General features: G+C 35.5%; 1 protein-coding gene across 5 annotated transcripts in view; it reads right to left on the reverse strand.

Moving 5' to 3' along the window:
* Positions 1-27,269, reverse strand: part of PCNX1 (pecanex 1) — a 177,738-nt gene that overhangs the window by 42,034 nt on the left and 108,435 nt on the right. For all 5 annotated transcript variants that reach the window (XM_043921044.1, XM_043921048.1, XM_043921045.1 and 2 more), the window contains 10 exons: positions 18,550-18,659; positions 17,817-17,922; positions 16,379-16,471; positions 13,706-13,856; positions 11,731-11,872; positions 10,591-10,768; positions 7,975-8,083; positions 6,797-6,926; positions 3,593-3,651; positions 1,299-1,514 (listed from right to left, as the gene is read on the reverse strand). In XM_043921044.1, coding sequence (XP_043776979.1) covers positions 1,299-1,514; positions 3,593-3,651; positions 6,797-6,926; positions 7,975-8,083; positions 10,591-10,768; positions 11,731-11,872; positions 13,706-13,856; positions 16,379-16,471; positions 17,817-17,922; positions 18,550-18,659 — 1,294 coding nt within the window. The remainder of the gene's footprint in view (positions 1-1,298; positions 1,515-3,592; positions 3,652-6,796; positions 6,927-7,974; positions 8,084-10,590; positions 10,769-11,730; positions 11,873-13,705; positions 13,857-16,378; positions 16,472-17,816; positions 17,923-18,549; positions 18,660-27,269) is intronic.

Raw genomic sequence — 27,269 nt, forward strand, 5'->3', positions numbered from 1 at the left:
AAAGCAAAGGTGAAATCTTCAGGTGCCATCAATTTAACAAGAAAGTGAAGTTACAGCAGTGGTATCTGTAGTGATGAGGGGGTGCCAACTTTTGGATGAGACCAATTACATTCAATTTGAACAGCAGTGGGTTAAGATCCTAGAAGAGACGGAATTAACGTCCTGAGATTCTGATGGACAGTCAGGAACAAATCATAAGACAATAGGACATTTTGAAAAAGAGAGAGAGAATGGATTATAAATAAATAACAAATAAATAGCAAACATTAACATTTACTACCCTGAGAGTTACACAAGTAAAATCTTATTTCTGATGAATGGAATAACTTTAGAAAAGCACTTGCTTCATTAACAAAGATATTACATGAAAAAGGTGCAAACTTTCTGATTCAATACTATGGCAAAAATAAAGCTATAGGGTACAGGTCTGATTTGATCCTCTATTTAGACAAATGCTTTGACAAATGCTTTACTTCCTGTTTCAAGTTAAAAACACCTATGGTACTTAGAATAGATCAAAACACTGCTTGAATGCTTTCTCTAAGAACTTTCCAGTCCAAATGTTCCCTGGGTTGGAAACATGTGCACTAATAGGACTCCTTCAATTCCTATGAAACAAGTTTCCATTTCTGCTTACACGACATTCACTTTATAGCAGTTGATAAGATCAAGCTGATATGTTTCTGAATGCACAATTTTTTGTGTAAAAATAGCTTCATTCGTCAGTATACAAAATTGTTGAGGGCTGGCAGGGGAAAACAGAATAACTGCTTAATGGATGCGAAGTTTTATTTGGGGATGATGAAAATGCTTTGGAACTAGACAGAGGTGGTGGTTGTGCAATATCACGAATGTACTTAAATGCCACTGATTTGTTCACTTGAAAATCGATGTTATGTGAATTTCATCTTAATTAAAAAAACAAAAAAAAAACTGCTGCAGACAATGGCATGGCAACCACATGAAAGTAACTCAGCTAACCTCTGCCTCTAATGAACATATGCAGCTAGTCACAAAGAGACAAGCAAGAGGGCAAGCATAGAACAGAAATTCACTACCACCAGGAAAACAAGTGTATTATACACTATAGATACTACCTTTACATATGAGCATACTGCAAAAAATTGTTCTTCTCTGTGAAATTTGGAAAAAAACTAGTAATTACTCACTAATAGCTTTTCTCCTTCCACAATTCCAAAGACTAAGAATCTTATTTTATAAGTTTCTATTTGAGATGTAAACACATAAAACTTAGATGTCACAGGAGTACATTATAGAAATTAAAGGTAACATCTTACCTCTGAATTCAAGTCCCCGCAGCTGGAAGGTCACCAGTCCATTTCCAATCTCTATCAGGTGAACTAAAGCATTGAGGTAGTCAGAGGCAAGAATGAAACAGTCCCCAGTACTATAGTTTCCCCACCGTCCTAGGAGCAAATCACCACATAGACTGTGTTGCAGGGATCGGGTTAAATGCTCATAAAAGATGGAATTCAGATTGTTGTCATCTGATCCTATAAGAAGGGATTAAAAAATGTTAAATTATTTTAAGCCCCCTTTATATCTACAAATAAGATTGTTAAAAGTATTAAAACTAATTTCCAGTTAGGGTTATATCTATATTTCTTTAACAAGGAGGACAATATTTAGATATCCTTAGACTTTCTACATAAAAATGAAACAAAGGACAATGGGAAAATTTCTCAGAGTTAGAAGTCATATAACCTCTCTAAATCTATGGTTCCCATCCATAAAATGTAAGAATTGGATTAGATAAGATCTTAGATAAGATCTAAGGTCATTTCTGTCTCTTCAGCACACCACAATCTTTTCTATCACTGCTCAATTAACTATGCCTTATAATGAAAACCATGCAAGAGAAATGAAAAAGATAAAAGCAATTTAAAACCACAACAAAAAGACACATTGATAAAGTGAAAGTTTCTCAATCGTGTCCAACTCTTTGCAACCCATGGACTATACAGTCCGTGGAATTCTCTAGGCCAGAGTACTGGAGTGGGTAGCCTTTCCCTTCTCCAGGGGATCTTTCAAACCCAGGTCTCTGGCACTGCAGGCAGATTCTTTACCAGCTGAGCCACAAGGGAAGCCCATGAATACTGGAGTGGGTAGCCTATACCTTCTCCAGGGGATCTTCCCAACCCAGGAATCGAACCCAGGTCTCCTGCAATGCAGGCGAATTCTTAGCCAACTGAGCTATCAGGGAAGCCCAACACTGATAAAGGAAGAAAGTTAAGTAATATGAGATCTGGACAAACAACACAGTCAAAACCAAAGAGAAGTTGGTCACTTAAAAACAAAACAAAAAACAACTGTACATTGAGATGTCTAATATTACTTTAACAGAAATAAACCATATATACAGTAACAGCAACAAGGAACCAGAAAAATCCTTTAGAGTCATCCTTTAAGAAAAAAAAAAATTACAATAAAACATCACTCAATAAATGAGATGACTGTCTTCAAAAATAGTGCATCCAAAGCAATAATCTGTAAATGGGTGCCCAAAGTATAGAACTAAAGAATGGCAAAATATACTAAGCTAAATGTTTATTTTAAACTCAGCTTAACTAAATAACAAAATAAAAAGGAAAGCCTAGGCTCAAGCTTCAATAAAACAGTTGTGTCTGATGCTCTGTCTGCTCATTATGAAAGTGTGCATGTTACATCAGGACATGGGTCTTTGTGATACGCAGGAAGGCAACATCATTCCAGGACCCTTACAAGGACATATCAGAGTTGAGACAGCTGTTTTATCCACCAGAACATGATAAACACAGTCATTAATATCAAATAAGTAGTCTTCCTTAATCCAGTTTTATAATTATGAATCAATATGATTACTATAATTTAGTTTCTCAAACAGAGCACTTGAGTAATCTGTGAGTCAATGAAAACAAATATTCCAGTCTATGGGGAGCCGTATTTCTTTCAGTAGGTTAATACACTGATATTCCGGTTGATACATTAATCCTTCATGGCTGGGACAATGAGATTCACTCTTTCTGTGCCAGATTATAGGTAACAGGTAGACCCATAGGCCCAAAGTTTAGATAATGGTAATGATCTATCTGTCTGTTCAGTCGCTCAGTCATGTAATGAGACCACCAAAATCTCACCCAATGAAGCCTTACCTTAAGTGGCTATTTGGCTCCTATAGAGTACCTCTCTGTATACAATAAGCTAAATGAAATTATATTAACATTTCTCTAAACATCTGGGGAGGCAGAGAAGCAAACATGTTAATAAGTAAAGTTCAGACTGCATACTCTTCAATACACCTCAGCAGTTTTACTTTCACTGCTCTACTTTTTTAACCTTTGTAAGAACAACCTTTGAATGGCAGTATTTATGCTTATCAGCATTCTTAAAATGCATTTTATAAAAGATGAGTATATAAATTTTAGATACTCTTTTTCACATGTATTTTGCTAAAGTAAAACAATGCAAAGGATGCTTAGTTATTAAAAAATGACCTCTGGATGCCACAGAGGATTCCTAGTAAGTTGGCAGTGAAGTACAAATATAACAAATTCCTTAGACTTGCTTCTTTACTCAAAAATAGGGCTATTACCTGGATTTCTATCGAGCTGGGAAGCTAATCTGGTATTTGAATGATCCACTCGTTTTGTGCTGAAAAGGGCAAAACAAAACATCTTTAGTATGTTTTTTTATATTAAAGAAGCCTAATAATTAAAAGTGAAAAAACTATATAATACAGATGCAATAAATATTACCATTTTATGAAAATGTCTGAGAAAAATCTGTTTAGTAACATATTGATAAAGTTCTCCAAAAGAACAATTTTAGGGTAAGGATTTACCCTAAATCTTCTACCTCTATCATACATAAACACAAATTTTTTCTTAGCTGAAGAGCGTATAGAAATACAGTAATGAGTTTACTGTAAAATTTTTTGATTAGGTTGAAAAAATGCATACTGTACACAGTTCATAAAAATACTCAGTGCATGAAACATTCCTTGTAAAGGGAAGATTATTAATGTCCATGGGACAATGTCATGAAAACAGTGGTTTCCAAAATGTGGTCCACAGAACCTGGTGCATGAGACTCAAGATCTTTTCAGGGAGTTTTCCAAACCAAGACCATTTTCTTAATAGTACTGAACTGGTATTCGCTCTGTTTTTATTCCCACTGTGTTGACAACTGCACTGATGGGCACAAACAATGGTGGGTAAGACTGCTGATGCTTTAACACGAATCAAGGCGGTGGCACCAAACTATACTGCTTGTCACTGCTACCCATGCACAAGATAAAACAAAAATTCAGCTTCCCTTAAAAATGTCCTTAATGAAGCAACAAAAATATTAGTTTTATTAAATTGCAGTCCCTCAGTACAGGTTTTTTTAATATTGTGTGTGACAAAATACACATAAAGCATTTCTGCTGCATTCTGAAGTAGGATGACACTATGCGGAAAGCACTTGAGCAGCTACGTGACTTGCAGACTGCACTCGCTTTTTTCCCCATGGATCACCATTTTCACTTGAATAAACTATGACTATTCAGACTTGAGTATCTGACAGACATTTCTCAAGTGAAGAAAGTGAGTCTGACATTTCAAGGAAAATAACTGCTAATTATACCTGTTGCCAATAATAAAAACTCAAGATTTCAAGTAAATATTAAAATTTTAGAAAACTTTCATTTACCACCATGTGCTTGATAGCTTCCCAATACTTCAGTACTTCTGAGATTGGTGGCGATATGAATATATATATATGTTTATATAGTATAATGAAATAGGTAAAAATCCGGAAGAAATACATTACTTACTGAACTAGTATTTTCCAAATGACAAATAAAGATGTTATAAGCATATGCATGGATAAAAGATACATTCACACTATAAGACATATCAGTGAATTTTGATGTAATACAGTTCCCAAAATTCACCGATACAGTTTTAGATCATTAGGGAATTACCATTTGTAGAAAGATCAAAGAAGAATACCCACAATTGTCTAAAAAGGATATTAGAATACTTCTTCCTTTTCAAACTGTATGTCTGTATGGGGCCAGATTTACTCTATATACTTGAACCAGAACAACATACTGCAACAACAGACTGAATGCAGAAGCAGCTAAGAGAATCTGGCTGTCTTTTATTAAGCTAGACATTAAACAGATTTACAAAATTAAGAAAACAATGACATTCTGATTTTTTTAGTGTGGAATGGGAAATAATTATTTTTCATTAGAAAAATGTCATTTATATTAACATGTAATGAGTTTATTGTTATCTTTATATTAATAAACATTTAAAATTCTGATTTTTGATTTATACTGGGCTTCCCTGATGGCTCAGTGGGTAAAGACTTAGACTGCAACGCAGGAGACACAGGAGACATGGGTTTGATCCCTGGGTCAAGAAGATCCCCAGAAGGAAATGGCAATCCACTGCAATATTCTTGCTTGAAAAATTGCATGGACAGAGGAGACTGACTGGCCACAGACTAAAGGGTCGCAGAGTCGGACATGACTGAGTGACTAAGCACAGCACACGCGGCACGCTGTACAATATTTGTGCACGTATGTGTGTGCTAAGTTGCTTCAATCATGTCTGACTCCTTGCAACCCCATGGACTGTAGCCTGCCAGGCTCCTCTGTCCATGAGATTCTCCAGGCAAGAATACTGGAGTGGACTCCCATGCCCTCCTCTAGGGGATCTTCCTGACCCAGGGATCGAATCCGCGCCTCTTATGTCTCCTGCACTGGCAGGCAGGTTCTTTACCACTGAGCCACCAGGGGTGTAATAGATAATATATCTGCAACAAGAACTCTTTGGAGACTTCAATAATTTTAAGATTTTATGTGAAGGGGTTCTGAGATCAAAAAAGTTTAAGAACTGCTGCCATAGAAGTTATTCTGAACTAAATTTAAGTTGGCCCAAAAGAAAACAAAGACATACACAAACACTGAAATTCACCAAAAAGGGAAACACCATGTGTGGTTTTAGGTAGAAGACCAGAGAAGTTTCATATCCATAAACTAGTTCATTGTTCAAAAGTCAAGATTACCATTTTCACCTATTGTATGTGCCGATGTGTGGCAGTGTGGAGAGAAATGCAGTCATGGAGCTGGCCAGCTGAGTTATAAATTTGTACAAGCTCTTTCTGAATCAATACATTAATATATATCATAAGTCTTTATAAAGTTTAAGCTCCATGATTCAGTATTTCTCCTTTAGATATTTTCTTATATTAAAAAAAAAAAAATTTGGAAAGATTATATACAAAGATAATTTCTAGGCATCATATTATACATCTCACCTAAGGAACTAAGCTTCAATGGGGAAAACACTTTGTGTACAAAGATGGTCATTTGAAAGTCTATCCTCATGAAAAACTACAAATAATCTAGAAAAAGTTTAGCTCTAAAAACACCTTTCTTAGAAAACTACGAGATAATTAATTATGACTACTATAATGAAGTAACATTGTGTAGCATAAAGTTTCAGAGTAAGATTAATGTGAAACAATTCTAAGAAATAACATTAAAAGCAAACAGAAAATGAGTATATGTAACTAGGACTATGTTTTAAAATCTTAAGAGAAAAAAAAAAGGTAGAGAAAATTGACCGAAAATTCTTCCAATTTTATACAGTTTTAGAACTTTAAGAGTATTCATAAAATTTCAAGCATTTCAATACAAAAAACTGATTAACCAAGAAAAATTTACAATAATGCTGTCAATAGTTTTTCCTAGGAAAGAAAAAAGATAAAAATTGGCTTTCAAAGATTTGTCTTTACTCACTTATAGTCTCTCTCCCAGAATTTCACAGGCCGAACATATGACGTGATGAATATTGCACTTCCCAAAAAGGGGTTCAGTGGAGTAGAAAAGAAGGCTGACACGGCAGCCTGAACAAACAACATGGCTGAATCTATGGGAAAACTGGTTAAGGATCTTAACATTTATCTGGTTATTACACACACACACATGCACACATTCACACCTCTCATAAACACACCGCAGTTAAAGCAGTTAGAAAAATGAGGTTCATCAGAGGAACACAGAAGAAAGTGTCCCTGGGCAGTATGAGGGGTAGAAGTAAAAAGACACAGCCAGGAATGTACAGCCCAACATGATGTTGTGAAGGGAGCCAAATAAATATTTGCTAACGTGTGTTTGGTAAAATTCCATATACCACTCGGGTAGATATACCCAAACCATGCTCAGTTTTAAACTTCCAGATGATAAAAACTAAAATTTAAAGATACAGAAAGTGTGCATATCAACATCTACATGGTCACTAACATTTATACTTACTTAGAATGTACATTTAAGATGAGAACAGAAAATTTTGAACATTAAAGTTTAATTATAATCATATCATTATGGAAAACATTTTGAACCCTCATTCATTTATATGTATTTTTAAGCACATTTTATATGTATTGAAAATTTGTAGACTTTAATACTCACATATATTAACATAAACATTTTAATCAGCATCACTTAATTATAAAACTTTAATACTGTCCTCATGCTCAGATGATCTGTGGACCACAGATGTTAATACAAATTAAACAATCAAAATAGGTACAGGTGTGGGTTCAAAGGACTATGAGTTTCTGATAATTTATCACACAGTAACGTATACTCTGGGTTTCCCAGGTGGCTCTAGTGGTAAAGAATCTGCCTGTTAATGCAGGAGAAGTAAGAGACATGGATTTGATCCTTGGGTAGGGAAGATCCCTGGACGAGGGCATGGCAACCCACTCCAGGGTTCTTGCCTGGAGAATCCGTTGGACGGAGGAGCATGGTGGGCTACAGTCCGTAGAGTCGCAAAGAGTCAGACATGACTGAAGTGACTTAGCATGCATGCATGCATCCTATATTCTATGCTTGGGAAAAGTTATGCCTACAAACCAACTTTCTCAGCAAGGATATGACTGGCCTTTCTTATAAAATTTTTACTAGAAGGATACGGGGCACTGCAAAAGGCTGAGCGAAAGCATGGAAAGCAGAACCCCACGTGATCTGCCACGGGGCAATGTAAGTGTACACAAACTGCAACTTATAAAGGAGTTCCCAAAGCTGTGGGAGGAAAAAACAATCAGTAAAAAGCTTATCATCAGACTTAAAATGGAAAATTTGAAAAACTTCTAAAACAATTTTCTTCCTAACAAGGAAACAGCATTGAAATAAAAGAAATAACCCTGCCAAAACACTACACATGTTTTTAAGTAAAGACAGTTAACTGACTTATGGATTTGTGTTTTGGTTTTTTTTTTTTAATTCTATACTCTCTACCGGTTATATTACAACTACAAACAACAAAAAAAAAAAGGTAGGAAATATAGATGTCTGTAAAACTTAAGCAATAAATATATATTTTTATTCTAATATATTTCCCTCAAATTTTAGTGCTTTGGGAACTGAGCATGTTTTAAAGGCAATGTCAACAGGAATCTGAAAGCAGCCAGGAAGGGGATAAGTTGTAATACAGTTGTCACTGCCTATTTGTCTAAGAATTGTATTAGTGTGTGTTAGGCATCTGTTCATAATCAGAACTGTTACTGCCAATGGAAACATAATGTACATTTCCATCTTATTTAAATTAGGATCTGTTTTGCTGTTTAATATGTCTTCAACACTGAAACAGAACTATTGTGTTTGCCTAAGGTTGCCTCTGCACTCTAGGCAACACAAGACCCCATTATTAGAACAGATCACAGAATCTCAAAAGCAAGAGGTTCTGACTGACTAAATGCCGTGATTCAGGCACCAAACACCTCAAATTTAAATTATTTAGCTGATTTACAAATGAACTTGTTTAATTTCTAAGTTAAAAAAGAAATCACAATCTCAACCAATCAGAAAATGCAGATGAACCCCTGCATTCTTGGCTATGACTCAAAATTGTGCTGACAATCCTCGGCACTAATGAGATCGGGATGACAGGAAGACTATCAGAAGCCATTACAACTGCTTAAAAACAGTGACTCAGAACACTCCTCCATCTCTAAATACAGACTGGACTCAAATTTGACTAAGAAAAATGACATGGAAAGTGGCTGGTGAAACCATTTTCATATTCAGAGTAATTTTTTTCTTGAAATATTCAGAGTAATATTTTTCTTGAATATTGATGGTATATCTTACAATGGTATCTCAAATATTGAATATCACTTGCTTAATATGACTGTTAAGTTCTATGAAGTAGCTATATAAAACGCAAACTCCTTACACTTTCTGTTTTGTTAACTAACATAGCCTAAGCACCTAGAATAGTTCTGGAATGTGCTATGCTCTCAAAAATAATCTGCCTCACAAATGAAAGTATTAAGGAAATTCAAACTAATTTGAGTTAAGTGTAGTGACTATTTCAAGGACTGTTTAGTTTATATTTTACTGCAACTTTCACTTTTTTCCAACCAGTATAAGAAGATTCAATACAATTTCCAATCTAAATATTAAGTTCGTGAGAAGTCACATGCTTTTTTTATTTAAACAATTCCGTCACTAACTTTCTGGCTTTTCTCTGGTTAAACATGTAAACTAGAGGAGGAAATAAATGATACAAATGTATACAAATTAGTAATTGAGCAAATATAATACTGCAATATTTTAGAAGCTATTTAGCAGGATATATAGGTACAATATTTAGAAACTGACTACTACTAAAACCTTGTTCAATTAATGGTTTTCATTTGTACTGTCCCCATGCTAGGCCAGATCTCTATCAAATCTAAATTACTGTCACAATCTCTTAAGCTGTTCTTCATACCTTTAGGTTCTCTCTTCCCCAATTCATCCCAAATGTGGCTGACCAGGCTAACTTTTCTAAAACTGGGCTTTCATTGTGTTTTGTAGCTGCTCATACGCTTCAGCTCTCTGTTACCTATCAAATGGGATAATATATGTCAAAGTCCTTTGTATGTGGTCAGTGGTAAAATGAGATCTAAACTCTATTTAATTTCAAATAATCTGTATAACTGAAGTCATTCAGAAAGGCAGTGTGGTTTAGCAATAAGATTCCTGGAGGCAGAAGATGCAGGCTTTACCATCTCATCTGTAGAAGAACTGAAAGCACCTATCTTATGGGTGGAAAACAAATCTTGGAAGCATTTTGTAAACTTCATAGTATTCTGCAAATAAACTAGGGTCTGACTGTTCCCACGTGGGTTCACTGCCCTCTGTCTGTACAGTCTCCACTCAGCACCAGGTTACTTCCTCCCTCTATCTCTCCAGCTGCCCACAGTTCAGTTCAATTATTACCATGTCTATTTCTAAACTTCAAAATCACACCCCCTTTAGGAAGACTCCATGTATTCAAATATATATACCTAATAGAGTTCCTTTAATTTTTCCATATAATATTTAATCTTACCTTCCTACCTACAGCAAGAAATGTATCTTCTTATGGATCACAGTTGACTGCTACTGTTTAGGGATTCTAATCCTAAATAACTGGTTGACTGAAGAAAGATATTACTTAAAAGATAATGAAGCAAATGAAATGCAAGTATAATCCTCACTAAATGGCATACCACTTAGGCAGACACTTTTTTACAGACAGCAATGTTTTCTTCAGATATTACCTTGTTGAAGAGTATAGACATGAAGAAGAGATCCAAGAGCATGGTCTCCGAAAAAGCTTCATAGTCGATTTTGAAAAAGAGCACAGTAAAGATGACTGTGACATACTGATACGTAGGACTGCTAAAAGAGGATCGCAGCAACTTCAGACCAGCAATGGTGATCATTAAAGCACCTAATCTACAATATAAGAAAGAATGTTAATCAACTAATAACTGAAAACTTTATTGATAATTATGAACTTCAGAAAAATTATCATTTCATTTACTAAGCTTAGAATATTATATCAAATTTAAACTTCAAACATTCCTTTTTAATAATGTGTGTCATGATTCTGATCTTTTATATAAGCATAAAAATAAAGCATAAAAATAAGCATAAAAAGTAAGTAACAAAAAAAATACACACACACACACACAAAGTAACAATATTGCAATTCTGACATTTGGTTCTCCAGGTTCTCTGTATTTCTCTTGCTTTAACATTAATAGCATTTAGCACATAAAAGCATATTAATAATGACAAATATATGCTATGTATAAAATAGGAAATTAATAAGGACATAGTATGCAGCACAAGGAACTCTGATACTCAAAGCTCTGTTGTGACCTAAATAGGAAGGAAATCTAAAATAGAGGGGATATATGTATATTTTTGACTGATTCATTTTGCTGTACAGCAAGAAACTAATAAAACATTGTAAAGCAACTATAGCCCAATAAAAATGAATATGAAACAATGCTGGAAAAAAATCATATTAATGCTTACCCAACAACATGTACCTAGTAGGCCTACAGGATGACTGTATAGGCAAGTGATCACCTAAATGGTCTGATGCACATAGTACACAAAAATAATCATCTCCAAAACTTACAATCTAATAATAAAATTAACCTTAATTAACAAATATCATCTCATAAAATATAGATTGACAATTAAGATGTCTGGAGTAGTAATATGCCAAGAGAAGAAACAGATGTTCAGAAAAGCGAACTCAAAGACTGAATTTCACCTCAATTTTTCAAACAGTACTTTGCACCAAAGAGACATTCAATGATTACTTGATATTTGATCAATAACCTAAGAGAGTGCTATGACAGTCCTCAACAGTCAAACTTAGATAAGAGGAATATCATACTTACTCTGTATCCAGTTTTTTTGGACTCGCAATTGTCTCTGCACTGCTACTAAGTTCATTGAGAACAATCAAAGGATAGATGATATTCTTCTCCACAAAAAGAAGCCACACATGAAGTTTCTCAAACCACATCACAGTAGCTGCATCTAACAAGGCAATATTAAGTTAAAAAGACCACGTATAAACACATTTTAATGCATAAAACAGTCTGGCAATGTCACAAGAAAGGAAAATCTTCCCACTCAAATTCAGCTCTACTATAAATAATGTAAAAAATCCAGTATACCAATCATTTGTCAATTCTGAACCATATTCAATTTTCCAACTTGGATGTTAAATTTAGATGAGATGAATTTCATTTTAAGCTTTACTTCTTGAAACCTCAGTTTTTAACCCTCACTTTTTCTTATTTACACTTATAACATTTGGAGAAAAGGTTACTTCAGATAATTAAACTGCCCATTTCATCCAAAAGAAATAAATGATCTATTAAACTGTTTTAAAAATCCTTACATTTACACACACACCTTTAATATATAAACCTCAGAACAGCTTTAAAAGTATGGTATGTTTTGGATTCATACACTTCCTAAGTGTCATTTTCATTGTGACATTTTCCCAACACTTGACCATTTAATGTCATTGGGGAAAGTGTCCAGGATACACTGAAGGATTTAAAATAAGGTTCTCCAGTTATCTGAAAATAATGTCAACCACCTCTAAGAAGTTTTCTAATGGATATGTTTTTTATACCTGTTAAAATCAACTTTGCTAATGCCTAACACTCTTAGTAAGTGAAAAACGTTTTTCTCAAAATTTAAAAAAATTTAGACTAAATGTCAAGATGAAAATAAACTATAAGATCAATGATTAATTTTAATGAAAACTGTTTTTTAAAACAAACCAGATGTACTTGTTAACATTTATATATGAAAGCAATTAATAATTAACCATAAAAATATTTACACCACTATGAGTTATTTTCCTTAGAGTAAGAATGGACCAGTACAGACTCTTTTAGTTTTATGTCACTTTATTGCAATCTACACATTAGTGTCTGTTTAATTATCTCTCCAGGATCAAAATAGTGATCAAGATCACAGTACCATGACGACTTAAGCAATTCCACTAAAAAGCCCAGGAAATTTGCTTTGAGATTGCAAAGTCAAGTTTGGTATGGAAATCTTTCACACACTTTAGAGTTCTTTACAGAAGTTTAACTTATCGCCAAACAATTGAGAAATTCACTCTCCATATTAATTTATTAAACATTGGCTTATTTAATCAATGGCATATAAAAATGATGACACAAATGTTCTTTTATTTTTTCTCTAAAATGAGGAAGTATAGTACATTAGAGGCCATTATAGATTATGGAGCCAATGAACCAGACTGATAACTTATAATGGAAAAGTAAAGATTTATAACAAGTAAAACGCTTGCCGAATGGTCTGGCCTTCTACTTCTTTTTAGTCATTTTACATTTTATCCTAAATTATCTGAATGAGAAACAGCAATAACAAGTACTTTCCACCTCTTTTCTCTTGATCAACTCTTTTATAACCCTCTCTGGTAGGACACAATGTCATTGGTGAAAACAGAAACCTATTCCTTTTATGCTCTGAGTTAAAAATATGTCAAATGGAAGTCTTACAGGGGATTGAGTTGCCTGCAAATGGCAAGGAAGAACTGAGGGTAAACGTGGGGCTGGAAAGAGAAGTCACAGGCGTATCCTGAAGGATTAATCAATGAGAGGTCTGTGATGGACAATTTAGAGGAGGAAAGAGCAAGATTTACCCTGTGGCACTGACAATTACACTTCAAATGAAATGAAAGCATCTTGCAAAAGGTCTGACAAAGAGCTGAGAAACACAAACCAAAGTTTTACCTGATGGAACTTATTTAACTGTCCGCCTGTCCACTAAGTAAAAGAAAAAAATCCATGGTATTGAAAGGAAAAGTGTTAACGAACCACTTACTTCGAACTTCATATTGATTATACTCCAGCGTCTTGAGCAGAGGGTGCGAGAAGCAGTGCCACGGCAGCTGCTTCCTAACTTGAGGCAGTACGTAATGGGTTACAAAACCCACGAAGCCGACCAGGGCGTACAACACATACTTGAGCGCAGGCTAAGACAAGGATAAAGGTGAAAAAATTACAAGTGATTTTGCAAATGACTCAAAGGAGAACTTCTAATCTGTCAGTTCAATTTTAGTCACTTACAGCATCTGAGAACTAAACATTTGTCTACAGTTAAGATTTCCATATTATGTAATTTTCTGATTAAAACAGCTATAAAAGTTAGTGGCTGGTCAAGTAATACAGATATTTTAAAATGTGTTAACTACTTTGGTATCTCACACTGCCAATGTAACTAGAGTATGGCCTGAGGTGTACTGCTTCCTACTCTAGGAATGTTCTACGTGACTAGCACAGCAATGTATTAAATTTTTACTAAGAGATAAAAGATATGAGCTAAATAAAACTGTAAATCTGAAGAGCAGACCCAAACTTAAAATAGTATTCTTTTGTTGTGTCTTTACATAGTTTGGAAGAAAGTTCTTATGTATGACTAAATTTACAAAAAAACAAAGTACCATCACTTCAAATATTCAAATTAATTTTTTAGAAACTAAAGCCTGCATCTGACCCCTGAAGACTCACAGGACCTCACTCAGTTTGCAAGGTTCTCGGAAGTTAACGGTACAAATTGGAAAAGAACAAGCAAAAATGTTAAAATTAAATAATACAAACTTTGTTTCTAGGTAAATGGAATAATAGAGACTTTATTCTGCATGAAACATGATATAATAAAATACATGAACCAATGTTTTGCAATGTATTAGACATAAAAGGGGAACCCATGTAAGCCTGGAACCTCCTGAGTGGAGGAGATGGAACTTAGAGGCTGGGGAGAGCAAGGCAGCTGGAGTTCATCAGAGTAAAGTTTTCTAAACAGAAAACTGCATGGAGGAAGATCTGCAGAGGGTCTAGCTCGAGTATTCAGGGGAATCAGCCACATAAGTGTGGGAATAGACCATGTGTGGCCAGAGAAAGAACCACGCCAAACTCACATGGCAGGCACTATTATGCCTGTTCTCATAAGCCAGAATGGAAAAACTCAACACTCCCAGGGCACTGGGCAGAGTACTCCAAAGGGTGTTGCCTCCAAAGGCAGGCGGAATATTAGCCCTAGACTGAATAGCCCTGTCCCAATTAAGCAATCTTAAAAGTTAGATTTGAGAGGATCAAACTGTTTACAAGGAACTTAGGGCCAAAAACAAAGTTCAAGACTATTTCTAGAAATGAAAAAACATCCGGTACCCACAAGGCAAAACATAATGCTTGACATCCAATCAAAAGTGACCATGCACGCAAGGACTCAGGAAACTATGATTCATGGGGGGAAAAAAACCAGTTAATCAAAACTAACCCATAAGTAACACAGAAGTTAGGATTATGAGACAAGGACATTAAGAGAGGTAGAAGGGAATTACACAAGTTCAAAAAAGTAAACAGAGGCATGAGAGATATGAAAAAGACCTGAAACCAACTTTGAAAGATGAAACTTGTTAATTCTGAGATTAAAAAATACACTGGATGGCATTAACTGCATATTAAACATTACAGAAGAAAAGATTAGTGAACTTAACAAAGCAATAGAAAGTATTCAAAATTAAACATGCAGAGGAAAAAACAGAATTTAAAATTTAAAAAAAGTGAACTGTGGGACCAATTTAAGAGGCCAAAGATTATGTAGCTGGAGTCCACGAGTGGGAGTGGGTGGAGGGACAGCAGAAGAAAAAGGGAAAAAACATTTAAAGTAATAATGACCAAAATTGTCTAAAGCTGATGAAAACTAGACCACAGATACAATGTACCCTAAGCACAAAAACATGAAGAAAACTGTGTGAAGGGGCACAATAATAAAACTGACGATATGCAGAAACGCGGGTCTGCACTAGAGAATGAGGAGCACTGAGAAGGGCGACCACAGGGCCTGCAGGACCACCGTCTGGGGAGTATCACCCACACCCGGGCCTGATTTACAGGACGATGTTCTGGACTTCCAGCTGTAACAGAACGAGACTTTGGGGAGTTTAGAAGGATGTCAGTCATGGAGGAAAGCAGGCATACTGTAGAAGTCAGTCCAGAACAGTTCCCACGATCCTCCCTTCCTGATGTTTATGCCTGCCTGTATTCCCCTCCCATGGTGTAGTAGCTTGTCCAGGGTGACCTATGGATATGGAAGACATGGTGGTACGCCACATCCACAGCAGTTATAAAAGATCGGGACATCGGTCTCGGGCCTTCTCTCTGGGATCACCAGCTTTGGGGCAAAGAAGCTAGTGAGGATGCTTCGGCAGCCCATGGTGAGGACCACACGGAGAGGAACTAAGCTCTCTGGCCAACAGCCAGCAAGGAAGTGAGGGTACTCACAACCTCAGATGACTACAGCTGCACGTAACACACGGAGCTGGCACCATCTAAGCCCCTCTCAGAGCCATGACCCGTGAGAAACCAGGAGAAAAATAAGAATTTGTTGTTAAAACCAAACAAAAAGTCACGTATTTTAGCATTATGATCAAATCAGAAGTGAATCCAAACAAAGCTATCTTCCCCCAGTGAAAAGAACAAAATGATTCCTCACCTGCAGTACTGTGAACACTGTGCTTACATGAATAGCAAAGTACAGCACGCCGATTACAATGCACACTACCAGGTCAGACTGTAAACGCTCACTCTGGGAAACAAAGCAATTTACCAAGCATTACACAAAAATTTACACAAAATCTTTCCTCCCAAGTGGCCAAGTTTAAGAAATAAATTTTCATTGATCCTACTCTGTAGCACTTCCAGGTATTTCTTACACATAATAATTAACTACAGTTTTATTTACCTCCTAAATTGGTTCGATGCTGCACCAAGGACTATTTAAGGAAATTAAACAAGCTTAACTAGTTCCACACACAGTAAATATATCATAGCAAAGTCTTTTAGAAGGAAGATTTTCCCCTCATTGGTCTTAAGTTTTACATGGGAAAAAGAAACGAGATCCTTAAGTTCTTCTATAGGGTATATCCTTTTGGATAACAGTTATATTTTCATTGGCTTTCTGAAATGTTGAAATTGAATGTACATGTCCTATTTTACTTACTGAATTTTGATTCTTTTGGGAGTTACAGTAAAAACCAAAAACCTCTTGATATCTCACCACATGGTCATCCTGTGGTCATCCTCACCACAGATTTATGCTTTTAAGCTAGATTCAGAAATATCCTACTATATTTAACAAATGTCCTTTGCTAACATGAAAACTAAAGTTAGGATAAACTGCTTAAATTATATCTTGAGGCAGTTTCTAAAGTTTTCTATTTTTTAGACTATGTGAACAGTTCAAGTTCAGTGAAGGTAAATATAATCTAATTCAAGACCTATATAAATTCAGTCTTTCATAAATGGAAATATGTAAAGTAACTTAGGAAAAAAATGTTTTTATGTTTAGTTGCATAAAGCAGATATAAATGTATAGAACTCATTTTTTAAATTATTAAAAGAAGGCAGCTAACATTACAAAGTTTTAAATGACCATATCTGCTTAAGTATATGAAATTAGCATAGGTTACTGTTCTCTCCTTCAACCTAGAAAATAAACACACATACACAAACACTTTTCAGACTGCCTTTGAGAACTAAACCCCATTGAAAGACCAGCAGATGACTCATAAGTACAAAGTTATCATCAATAAGAATAACAAGAAGATATGTCTAATTTATGCTATTATTCACCTTTCAAATCCTAGTTTAAATTCAACAGGCTTAAGAATTCTGTAAACAATGAAATAATTTTCACCTTATCTAAAATGAATTATTTAGCATACTGTTCTACATCAAAACAAACTTTGAGGAATGAGCATTTCTTACATGTGAAAATCTGAAATAAAAACCACCAACCATGTACAATAACAATATACATGTATTTTTCCCAGTTACTAAAATTGTGTTACCCCCTAAAATGTTCATTATACAACATGATGAACTGTATAAAATTTAATTATTTGAGGTGATCTTAAAAAGTTAAAACTTACAACAGAATTTCTAAGTTTTTCAGGCAGTGGATCTTTTACTTCAGACAAAGGGTCTTCTGGATTTTTCTCTTCTGTTTTTGGAAAAATCTTGGATTGCACCAAAGAACTTTATGGTAAAAAGAGAGAGAGAAAATCATAATCTATAAACTAGTACTTCAAATGACAAACAAACTTTATGGTATAATAGAAAACGAAGTAATCCAAATATATCTACTCATCGTGTGTGTGTATGCATGCTTAGTCACTCAGTCATCATGTTTGACTCTGAGATCCCATGGACTACCCCTGCCAGACTCCTCTGTCCATGGGGATTCTTCAGGCAAGAATACGGGAGTGGGTTGCCATGCCCTCCTCCAGGGGATCTTCCCAACCCAGGGACTGAACCCAAGTCTCCCACATTGCAGGTGGATTCTTTACTGTCTGAGCCACCAGGGAAGACCATATTTACTAATTAACAAATGACAAAGTTTAAGATGCCATAAATAAGCATACAATAAGAATATTTTAATGAAAATACAGTATTACATCTTAGAAGACAAAAAACTAAAAGCTAACAAATACTCTAAGCCAGGGTGATTACAATGACCCAAAGTTAATATATTTTGAAACCAAATATAGCTAAGTCAACAGCACACTTTGACAAAGCAGTGGAAAAACAGATCTTGGAAGTTAAATTTGAAAGAAATGCCAATTTATTTAAATTTCTCTAATTCAATAATAAGTGATCACTTACAAAAGCACAGATGGATCACTGCTTTGTCGGCTGAGATGATAGGATACTGCCACTAATAAGCCACAAAAAATGGAGAAAAGCACTGGAATATGCTGGCCATCCCAGGAATCCTGTTGGAAAAAAAAAGTGTGACAGAACAATATGCTTCTAATTCACAATCTATCATATAATCCTTTTATGTCAGTATTTTGGAGAAAGATAACTGAGTTAAACAAAACCTTTTCAGTAATGTTATCAATTGCATTTTATTCCATATAGACTTATTACTTTCTGATGAACCAGAATCTAACTGCTAAATGATCATCAGGTTGCTTTTGGTACTAAAGCTCTATTATACACTAGGAATGACACATTTGTTTCTGATACAGTATGCTGCTGTCAATTTCTGTCATATTTTAAGTGGTATTAAGTTTATAGTAAACCATGTCCTCTTTTGTAGCAAACTTCTGATTATATATAATAATGTAGCAGTAAAAGGCAACACATGATATAATACTTAAGGCAAAACAAACGGCTGACATTTGGTATGCTACTTTCTGGATGCCTTTGTTCATATGCCATTATATTCCCTAGAGCACTAGGCATTCAGTGCTTCTGGAGTGAATAGCTGTATATTCCCAGAAATAAATAATACAAAGCGAGCTTCTAAGGCCAACCAGACATGTGGATGTGCCATGTCTGCTTCGCTCACTGCAGTATCTCTGGAGTCTGCTAGCATGGTACCTGGTACAGAGTAGATAACACTGGTAAAAGGAATAGCTAACAGTTCTTAAGTATGGCCTGTGAGGTAAGCACCTTTGTCTTTGGGGATTCAAGAGGGGAGAATGGTGGAGTAGGTAATCAAATGGTAGTTTATTATGCAACCTGCTCCCCCCCACCCAACATTTAATAATACAGTCTTGGAAACTGTTCCACATCACAACAGAGACCTTTTCTTTCTTTATTTATTTTTATTGAGATCTTTTCTTTAATGGCTACATAAAAATCTTATCATCATCATCATATTATGTATATCATACTCTGTATCAAGCTCCTTTCTCAGATCTTTATAAGTATTTATAAATTCTTACAATCATCCTTGGAGATATGTACTGTTACTCTCTAATTTATGCATGAGGAAACTAAGGTAGAGATGGTTTAAGCATGTCCAGTTAACTGGTAGAACCAAAAAGTGAACTTCCTTATATGTTTGAATTTATTGAGCATAAAATTAAACAGTATGTGAAGAGTTTCAGAATGAGAGATAAATACATAAGGAAACAAAATAGAGGAGAAAATGAAATGTATGTAAGAACAGCATTAGCATAGTGATGATACAGTAAACATATCAGGTGTATGAGGGAGACAAGGAAGACTGTCTAATAGAAATGTGGGGAGAGAGGCAAAACAAAGTTAAGCCTACAGCTCCCATAATGTGCAGTCCATGGCTAATGCCTAAAACTTGACAAATTACAAGAAGTGTAAGTTAGTTACTTAGAGATACGGAGGCAAACACCAAAAGAATCAGCCCAAAGAACTGAAAGTGATAACTCTGAGGAAGGGATAAAGGGGCAGGGGACTGCTAGTCTCGGCACTCTTGTAGAAATATTGGACTCTGAAAAATAAGTATGTACAACTCTGGTAAAAATTAAAACTGCAAAAAAAAGATCTCTAGTACAATCACTTTGGAAAACTAGAAATTCCATTTTAGTTATCCACTTAAGAAAAATGAAAACATATGTCCACAAAAAAGACTTACATAAGAAAATTCAGAGCAGCCTTATTCAGTATGGCCCTAAATTAGAAACAACCCAGATGATCATCGCTAAGACAGTGGATAAATTGTGACATATTCATACAATGGAAATATGGAGGATTAAAAACTAATTGGGAAATACTTCTCTGCAGTAAAAAGGGAAAAACTACTGATACACATAATGTAGATGGATCTCAAAAACATTAAACAAAATACATCAGTAACAAGAGTAAGGATGGTATGATTCCATTTATATGAATGAAGTTCAAGACCCACAAAACCTACAATAAAAGTGACTGGGAAGGAATAAGAGGGAACCTTCTGATGATGAGAAACTATTTTATATCTCACTAGGGGTGTATATTACACAGGTACATGATTTGTCAAAACTTGTCAAATCGTATACTTAAGATTCACTGTGTATAAATTTTGCCTCAAAACAAGTATCATTTAACAAATGCTTGACACTACTTTTTATTTATCTCAGACAAAAGAAAAACATTCTTAAATTGGTCTCAAAATGACTTATTTTATTTAGATTAATAATTTTGAATCATGCAATATGATGATTAAAAGATTAAAAGCTGAATTTGTTCTACACACTGTACTGGCTCTAAATGCTTTTACTTTACAGTAAACAATGGCCCACATTCTAGCAATCTCTTTAAAAATATGTAAAGATGTAGGAAGTATATATGTAACAGTAAGTAATAGTTTTCTTCGAGGAAAACTGTTAACTTTCAACGAGCTTTAAAGTTCAAGGGGAAAAATGTAAACAAATCAGAAGTCAGAATTTCTAATAGATGTATTCAGTTCAGTTGCTCAGTCATGTCCGTCTCTTTGCGATCCCATGAACCACAGCATGCCAGGACTCCCTGTCCATCACCAACTCCTGGAGTTCACCCAAACTCACGGCCACTGAGTTGGTGATGCATTCCAACCATCTCATCCTCTGTTGTCCCCTTCTCCTCCTGCCCTCAATCTTTCCCAGCATCAGGGTCTTTTCAAGTGAGTCAGCTCTTCGCATCAGGCAGCCAAAGTATTGGAATTTCAGCTTCAACATCAGTCCTTCCAATGAACACCCAGGACTGATCTCCTTTAGGATGGACTGGTTGGATCTCCTTGCAGTCCAAGGGATTCTCAAGAGTCTTCTCCAACACCACAGTTCAAAAGCATCAATTCTTTGGCGCTCAGCCTTCTTTATAGTCCAACTCTCACATCCATACATGACCACTGGAAAAACCATAGCCTTGACTAGACGGACCTTTGTTGACAAAGTAATGCCTCTGCTCTTTAACATGTTCTCTACGTTGGTCATAACTTTCCTTCCAAGGAGTAAGCGTCTTTTAATTTCATGGCTGCAATCACCATGATTTTGGAGCCCCCCAAAATAAAGTCAGCCACTGTTTCCACTGTTTCCCCATCTATTTGCCATGAAGTGAGGGGACCAGATGCCATGATCTTAGTTTTCTGAATGTTGAGCTTTAAGCCAATCTTTTCACTCTTTTTCACTTTCATCAAGAGGCTCTTTAGTTCTTCTTCACTTTCTGCCGTAAGGGTGGTGTCATCTGCATATATGAGGTTACTGGTATTTCTCCTGGCAATCTTGATTCCAGCTTGTGCTTCTTCCAGCTCAGCGTTTCTCATAATGTACTCTGCATATAAGTTAAATAAGCATGGTGACAAGACACAGCCTCGTATAAGGAAAATATACTCCTTTTCCTATTTGGAACCAGTCTGTTGTTCCGTGTCCGGTTCTAACTGTTGCTTCCTGACCTGCATAGAGGTTTCTCAAGAGGCAGGTCAAGTGGTCTGGTATTCCCATCTCTTTCAGAATTTTCCACAGTTTATTGTGGTCCACACAGTCAAAGGCTTTGACATAGTCAGTAAAGCAGAAATAGGTTGTTTTTCTGGAATTCTCTTGCTTTTTCGATGATCCAGCAGATGTGGGCAATTTGATCTCTGGTTCCTCTGCCTTTTCTAAAACCAGCTTGAACATCTGGAAGTTCACAGTTCATTAGGTTGGTGCAAAAGTAATTATGGTTTGCACTGTTGAACTTTGCTGTTTGATACTGGGATACATTCTTAAATAAATGGAGTTATGTTATACATTATTTTAATGTGCATTTCTTATGTTTTTTGCTAATGACTTATTACCTACTGTTTATATTTACTTTAGAAATGGTGCTAGATAAAAGGTAAATCTGAGCAGTTTTTAAATTTGAGTTCTAAGTGGGTTGTAAAGCAGCAGAGACAATTTGGAGCAACAACAACGCATTTGGCCCAGGAACTGCTAACCAATGTACAGTGTGCAGTTCAAGAAGTTTTGCAAAGGAGACGACAGCCTTGAAGATGAGGCGCATAATGGTAGGCCATCAGAATTTGACAACAACCAATTGAGAGGATCATTGAGCTGATCCTCTTAAAACTACAGGAGAAGTTACTGAAGAACTCAATGTCAATCATTCTATGGTTGTTTGGCATCTGAAGCAAACTGGAAAGATGAATAAGCTCGATAAGTGGGTGCCTCATGAGCTGACTAAAAATAAAAAAAAAAAAATTGCTGTTTTGAAGTGTCATATTCTCTTATTCTAGGCAACAACAACAAAACATTTCTTGATTGGATTAGGACATGTGATGAAAAGTAGATTTTATAGGGCAACCAGTGATGACTAGCTCAGTGGCTGGATCATGAAGAAGTTCCAAGCACTTTCCAAAGCCAAACTTGCACCAAAAAAGGCCATGGTCACTGTGTTACTGTTTGGTGCTCTGCTGCCCATCTAGTCCACTAGAGCTTTCTGAATTCTGGTGAAACCATTACATCTGAGAAGTATGCCCAGCAAATCGATAAGATGCACTGAAAACTGCAATGCCAGCAGCCCACACTGGTCAACAGAATAGGCCTAATTCTTCTCCATGACAATGCCTGACTGCACGTTGCAAAACCAAACTTCAAAAGTTGAACAAATTGGGCTACGAAGTTTTGCCTCAACCACCATATTCAACTGACCTCTCACCGACTACCACTTCTTCAAGCATCTCTACAACTTTTTGCAAGGAAAACACTTCCACAAACAGTAGAAGGCAGAATATGCTTTCCACGAGTTCATCAAATCCTGAAGCATGGGTTTTTACACTACAGAAATAAACAAATTTATTTCTCATGGGCAAAAATCTGTTGGTTGTAATAGTTCCTATTCTGATTACTAAAGATGTGGTTAAGTCTATTTAAAATGACTTGAAATTCATGGTCCAAAACCACAATTACTTTTGTATCAATCTAATAAATGTTTATATTAGTGGTTTAATAATATAATGGTTTAAAAAAAATTAAACCATTCCTAAAGATATGCAACAATGTTCCTCAATGAATCTAACTGTCCAAAAGTAACTTCTACGATCAATTTCTTGTGTATTCTTCCATAAATGCTCTATGTACGTATAAGTTATCGGGTGTGTTTTTAAATAAAGGCACAGAGGGAACATTTATTTTTTTGCATATTGTTTTCCTTTGTATTAACACCCACCCACACACACACACACACTGGAATATTAGTCAACCTAAAAAAAAAAAGGAAATCTTGTCAATTGCAACAACATGGATGAAACTGGAGGGCAACATACTAGGTGAAATAAGCCACTAAGATTCACAAATACTGCATCTTACCATTTATATGTGGAATCTTAAAAAGGGGAAAAAAAATTAAACTCTTAGAAACAGAGAATAGAATAGTGGTTGCCAGGGACTGGGAAGTAGGGGAAACAGGGAAAGGTTGGTAAAAGAGTACAAACAATTATAAGACAGAATTTCGATAAGGAGTGGGCAAAATGGATAAAGAGGGTCAAAAGGCACAAACTTACAGTTTTAAGATAAATAAGTACTGAAAGAGTAATACAGCACAGTGACCAGAGTTAACAACACTGCATTGCATATGCAAAAGTTGCTAAGAGGACAGATCTTAAAGGTTCTCACCATAAGAAAAAATATTTGTAATTATCTATAGTGGCTTCCCTGGTGGCTGACACAGTAAAGAATCTGCCTGCAACGCAGGAGACCCAGGTTCAATCCCTGGGTTGGGAAGAGCCCTGTAGAAAGAAATGGCAACCCACTCCAGTAATCTTGCCTGGAGAATTCCATGGACAGAGGAGCCTGATGGGCTATAGTCCATGCGATTGCAAAGAGTTGGACATGACTCAACAACTAACACATGGAGACAGATATTAATTAGATTTATTGTGGTGCTCATTTTGCAATATACATAAATATTGAAACTAATATAATGTTATATGTCAATTGTACCTTAATAAAAAATTAAAATAATAAACTTTAAAAAATCTTAAAAGGATGAATAAGGTCTGAGAAGCTAATAAGTAACACAGTGACTATAGTTGATAACACTGTATTGTAGAACTGAAATTTGCTAAGAGAGTAAATTTAAATATTCTTACCAATTAAAAAAAAAGGAAATATGTGAGGTGATAAATGTGTTAACTTGATGGGGGGAGTTCTTTCACAATGTATATGTATATCAAATCATCATCATGTACACTTTAAATATCTTATTTTTATTTGTCAACTACATGTCAATAAGCTTGAAAAAAAAAATCATACGTCTTGGAAATCATACATTTGCACATAAAAATCTATTTTTATTCACTTTCATGATTGTATGGTATTCCATTGTGGGTCTACACCATAATTAATTTAACTAGTCACAAATGACAAATATTGGGTCATTTACAGCTTTTGCTGTTATAAACACTGCTATGATAAAATCTTTGTATATAATCTTTACTCATTTACATAACCAAATCTGCACATTTATTCTATTACAATGGGGAACATCTAAAACTAAAATAGTCTGGTATAAAATGCCATGGCCAAGAAAGAAGGAAAAAAATATATCTCCCTGCCTGTCTTAGGACACAAGGTACTAGTTGGCAGCTTTACAACTGCTGCTCTTCTGCTACATAATTACAGTTAAACTGGCTTTTAGAAAATTAGAAAACTTACTGCACTGTTAACTTCTATGGCTGCAATTTCCAAATAATGACCCATTTTCCAAAACATATTCTCCAAACACAGATCTGAAACCTTTTTACCAGGATGGTTGAGATGGTGTAACTGGGAGAGCTTGGATTTGGATCTCATTCATTACCTCTAGTTCTTTCCTGGGCCATCATCAAGCACCTCCCTCTCTGCTCAATTTCCTACCTCCCCTTTTAAATGCAATCAAGCCTCAGATCTTTTTAGAAAACAAAACCCAGTAAACAATCCTCTCATGCGCACAGGCTTCTCAACTATATTCTAGAGAGAGTAGAACATGTTTCCTTAATATCAATTCAAACCTAAATTTCTATTAATCTAGCTAGTTTCCTCAGCCAAAATACCAAAAAAGCTATCTTGCTCAAGTCACCGATATCCTATTACCTGACAAATTACATAAAATCTTTTTCACACTGTACCGCCTCTGAAGTTTCCTTTGTTGGATTTTGTTTCATTCACTGCTTAATATTCACTGTTTAAATACTGGCATTTCTCAGGGTTCTATCTGCGCCCATTTTCTCCTGCCAACCCAGGGTCACAATCTTTTTCTTATACTTTAATTTACTGGTGAATTCTAAATCTTTCCATCATTACCACAAATAACTATCCACTATGTATCCCTGGATACCCCATTAATCCCAACAAACAAAAATGTCTAAATGTAAACAATCCCCTTTCCCAGTAAACTCAAAGACTTCCGAACATGTGCATTAGTATCACTATGTAATCAGTTGTTCAAACAAGCACCCACCCAGAAGTCATCCCAGATCCTACTTGGGCTCTTTTCTCTTTAATCACTGAGTTCCCAAATATATTCACTGAGTCCAGTTTTCATTAAGTCCCTTATCATTTTAAGATGGCAGCACAAGAGACTCCCTACTTGTGATCCTACCTGCTTATATTTCACACTGGGGACCAAGTAGTCTTTCTAAAATGCAACACTGATCATTTCCTTGCCTTACCTCGAATTATTTTGATGGTCTTCCATCTCCACCCAATACGTTCAGGACAAAAGATATTTCAAAATCCAGTCGTTGCTTACCTTTTCAGCCTTACTGTAGGCCATCTTTCCTCATGTACCCAAATTTCCAGCAATTCCAAATTATTTGCTGTTTCCTGTACACAACACACTTTCTTTACAACTCCATGGTTCTTCATCCCTTGTTTCAACTAGCTAATTCCTATTGTCCTTCAAATTTTGTTAAAAAACCACCCCCTTGGAAAATCATCTCTAATCCCTTCAGGCTGAAGAGGATAATGTCTTAGTTCATATACCTGTAATACTCTGTGTTCACAGCCTTCATCCCCTCCATTCACCCTCAATTTAGAGCATCAATTAACTTGTTAACCACAGTCAACATACTGGCAACTTAAAAGCAGAAAATGGTACTTAGCACAGAACTAGGCACAGAGTAAGCAGAGTAAATGCTACTGAGTACACGGATCATGGAAGGATGCTATGAGCCACTTCTCATAACCCTTTCAACCCCATTATTCTCTGTTTATCTTGTATTAATCATTAAAAAGAATACCAAGAATTGTTTAAGAGAAACCTAAAATTTTTACTTATAATTTGGCGACAATTACTTTAAAATGGAGCTAATAGGGCTCATCAGATTCTTCTAAACCAATAATGACATTAAATTTCAGTGCATTAATTTTTACTAGACTGCATCTTAAATTGCAGTACTTGAACTTGTTCTCTAAGTTTGAAAAAAAATCTCGATATGAAGAGTAGTTACACATATTAAGTAAAAATCTAAAATTAATTTCATATTCTGTTATCACCATGCCCCACCTCTATCCTAGACCAGCTTAGTTTTTAATAATCTGCTTCTAATATTAGCCTATTATTATTGTATGGAAAAGAATTTTCTTTTAATAATAATTAACTATAAAACTGCTTTCAAATTCAAACTAAATGAGAATGAGAATAAC

Source organism: Cervus elaphus, chromosome 12 (assembly GCF_910594005.1).
Source record: "Cervus elaphus chromosome 12, mCerEla1.1, whole genome shotgun sequence".
In the NCBI taxonomy this organism is placed as follows: Eukaryota; Metazoa; Chordata; class Mammalia; order Artiodactyla; family Cervidae; genus Cervus; species Cervus elaphus.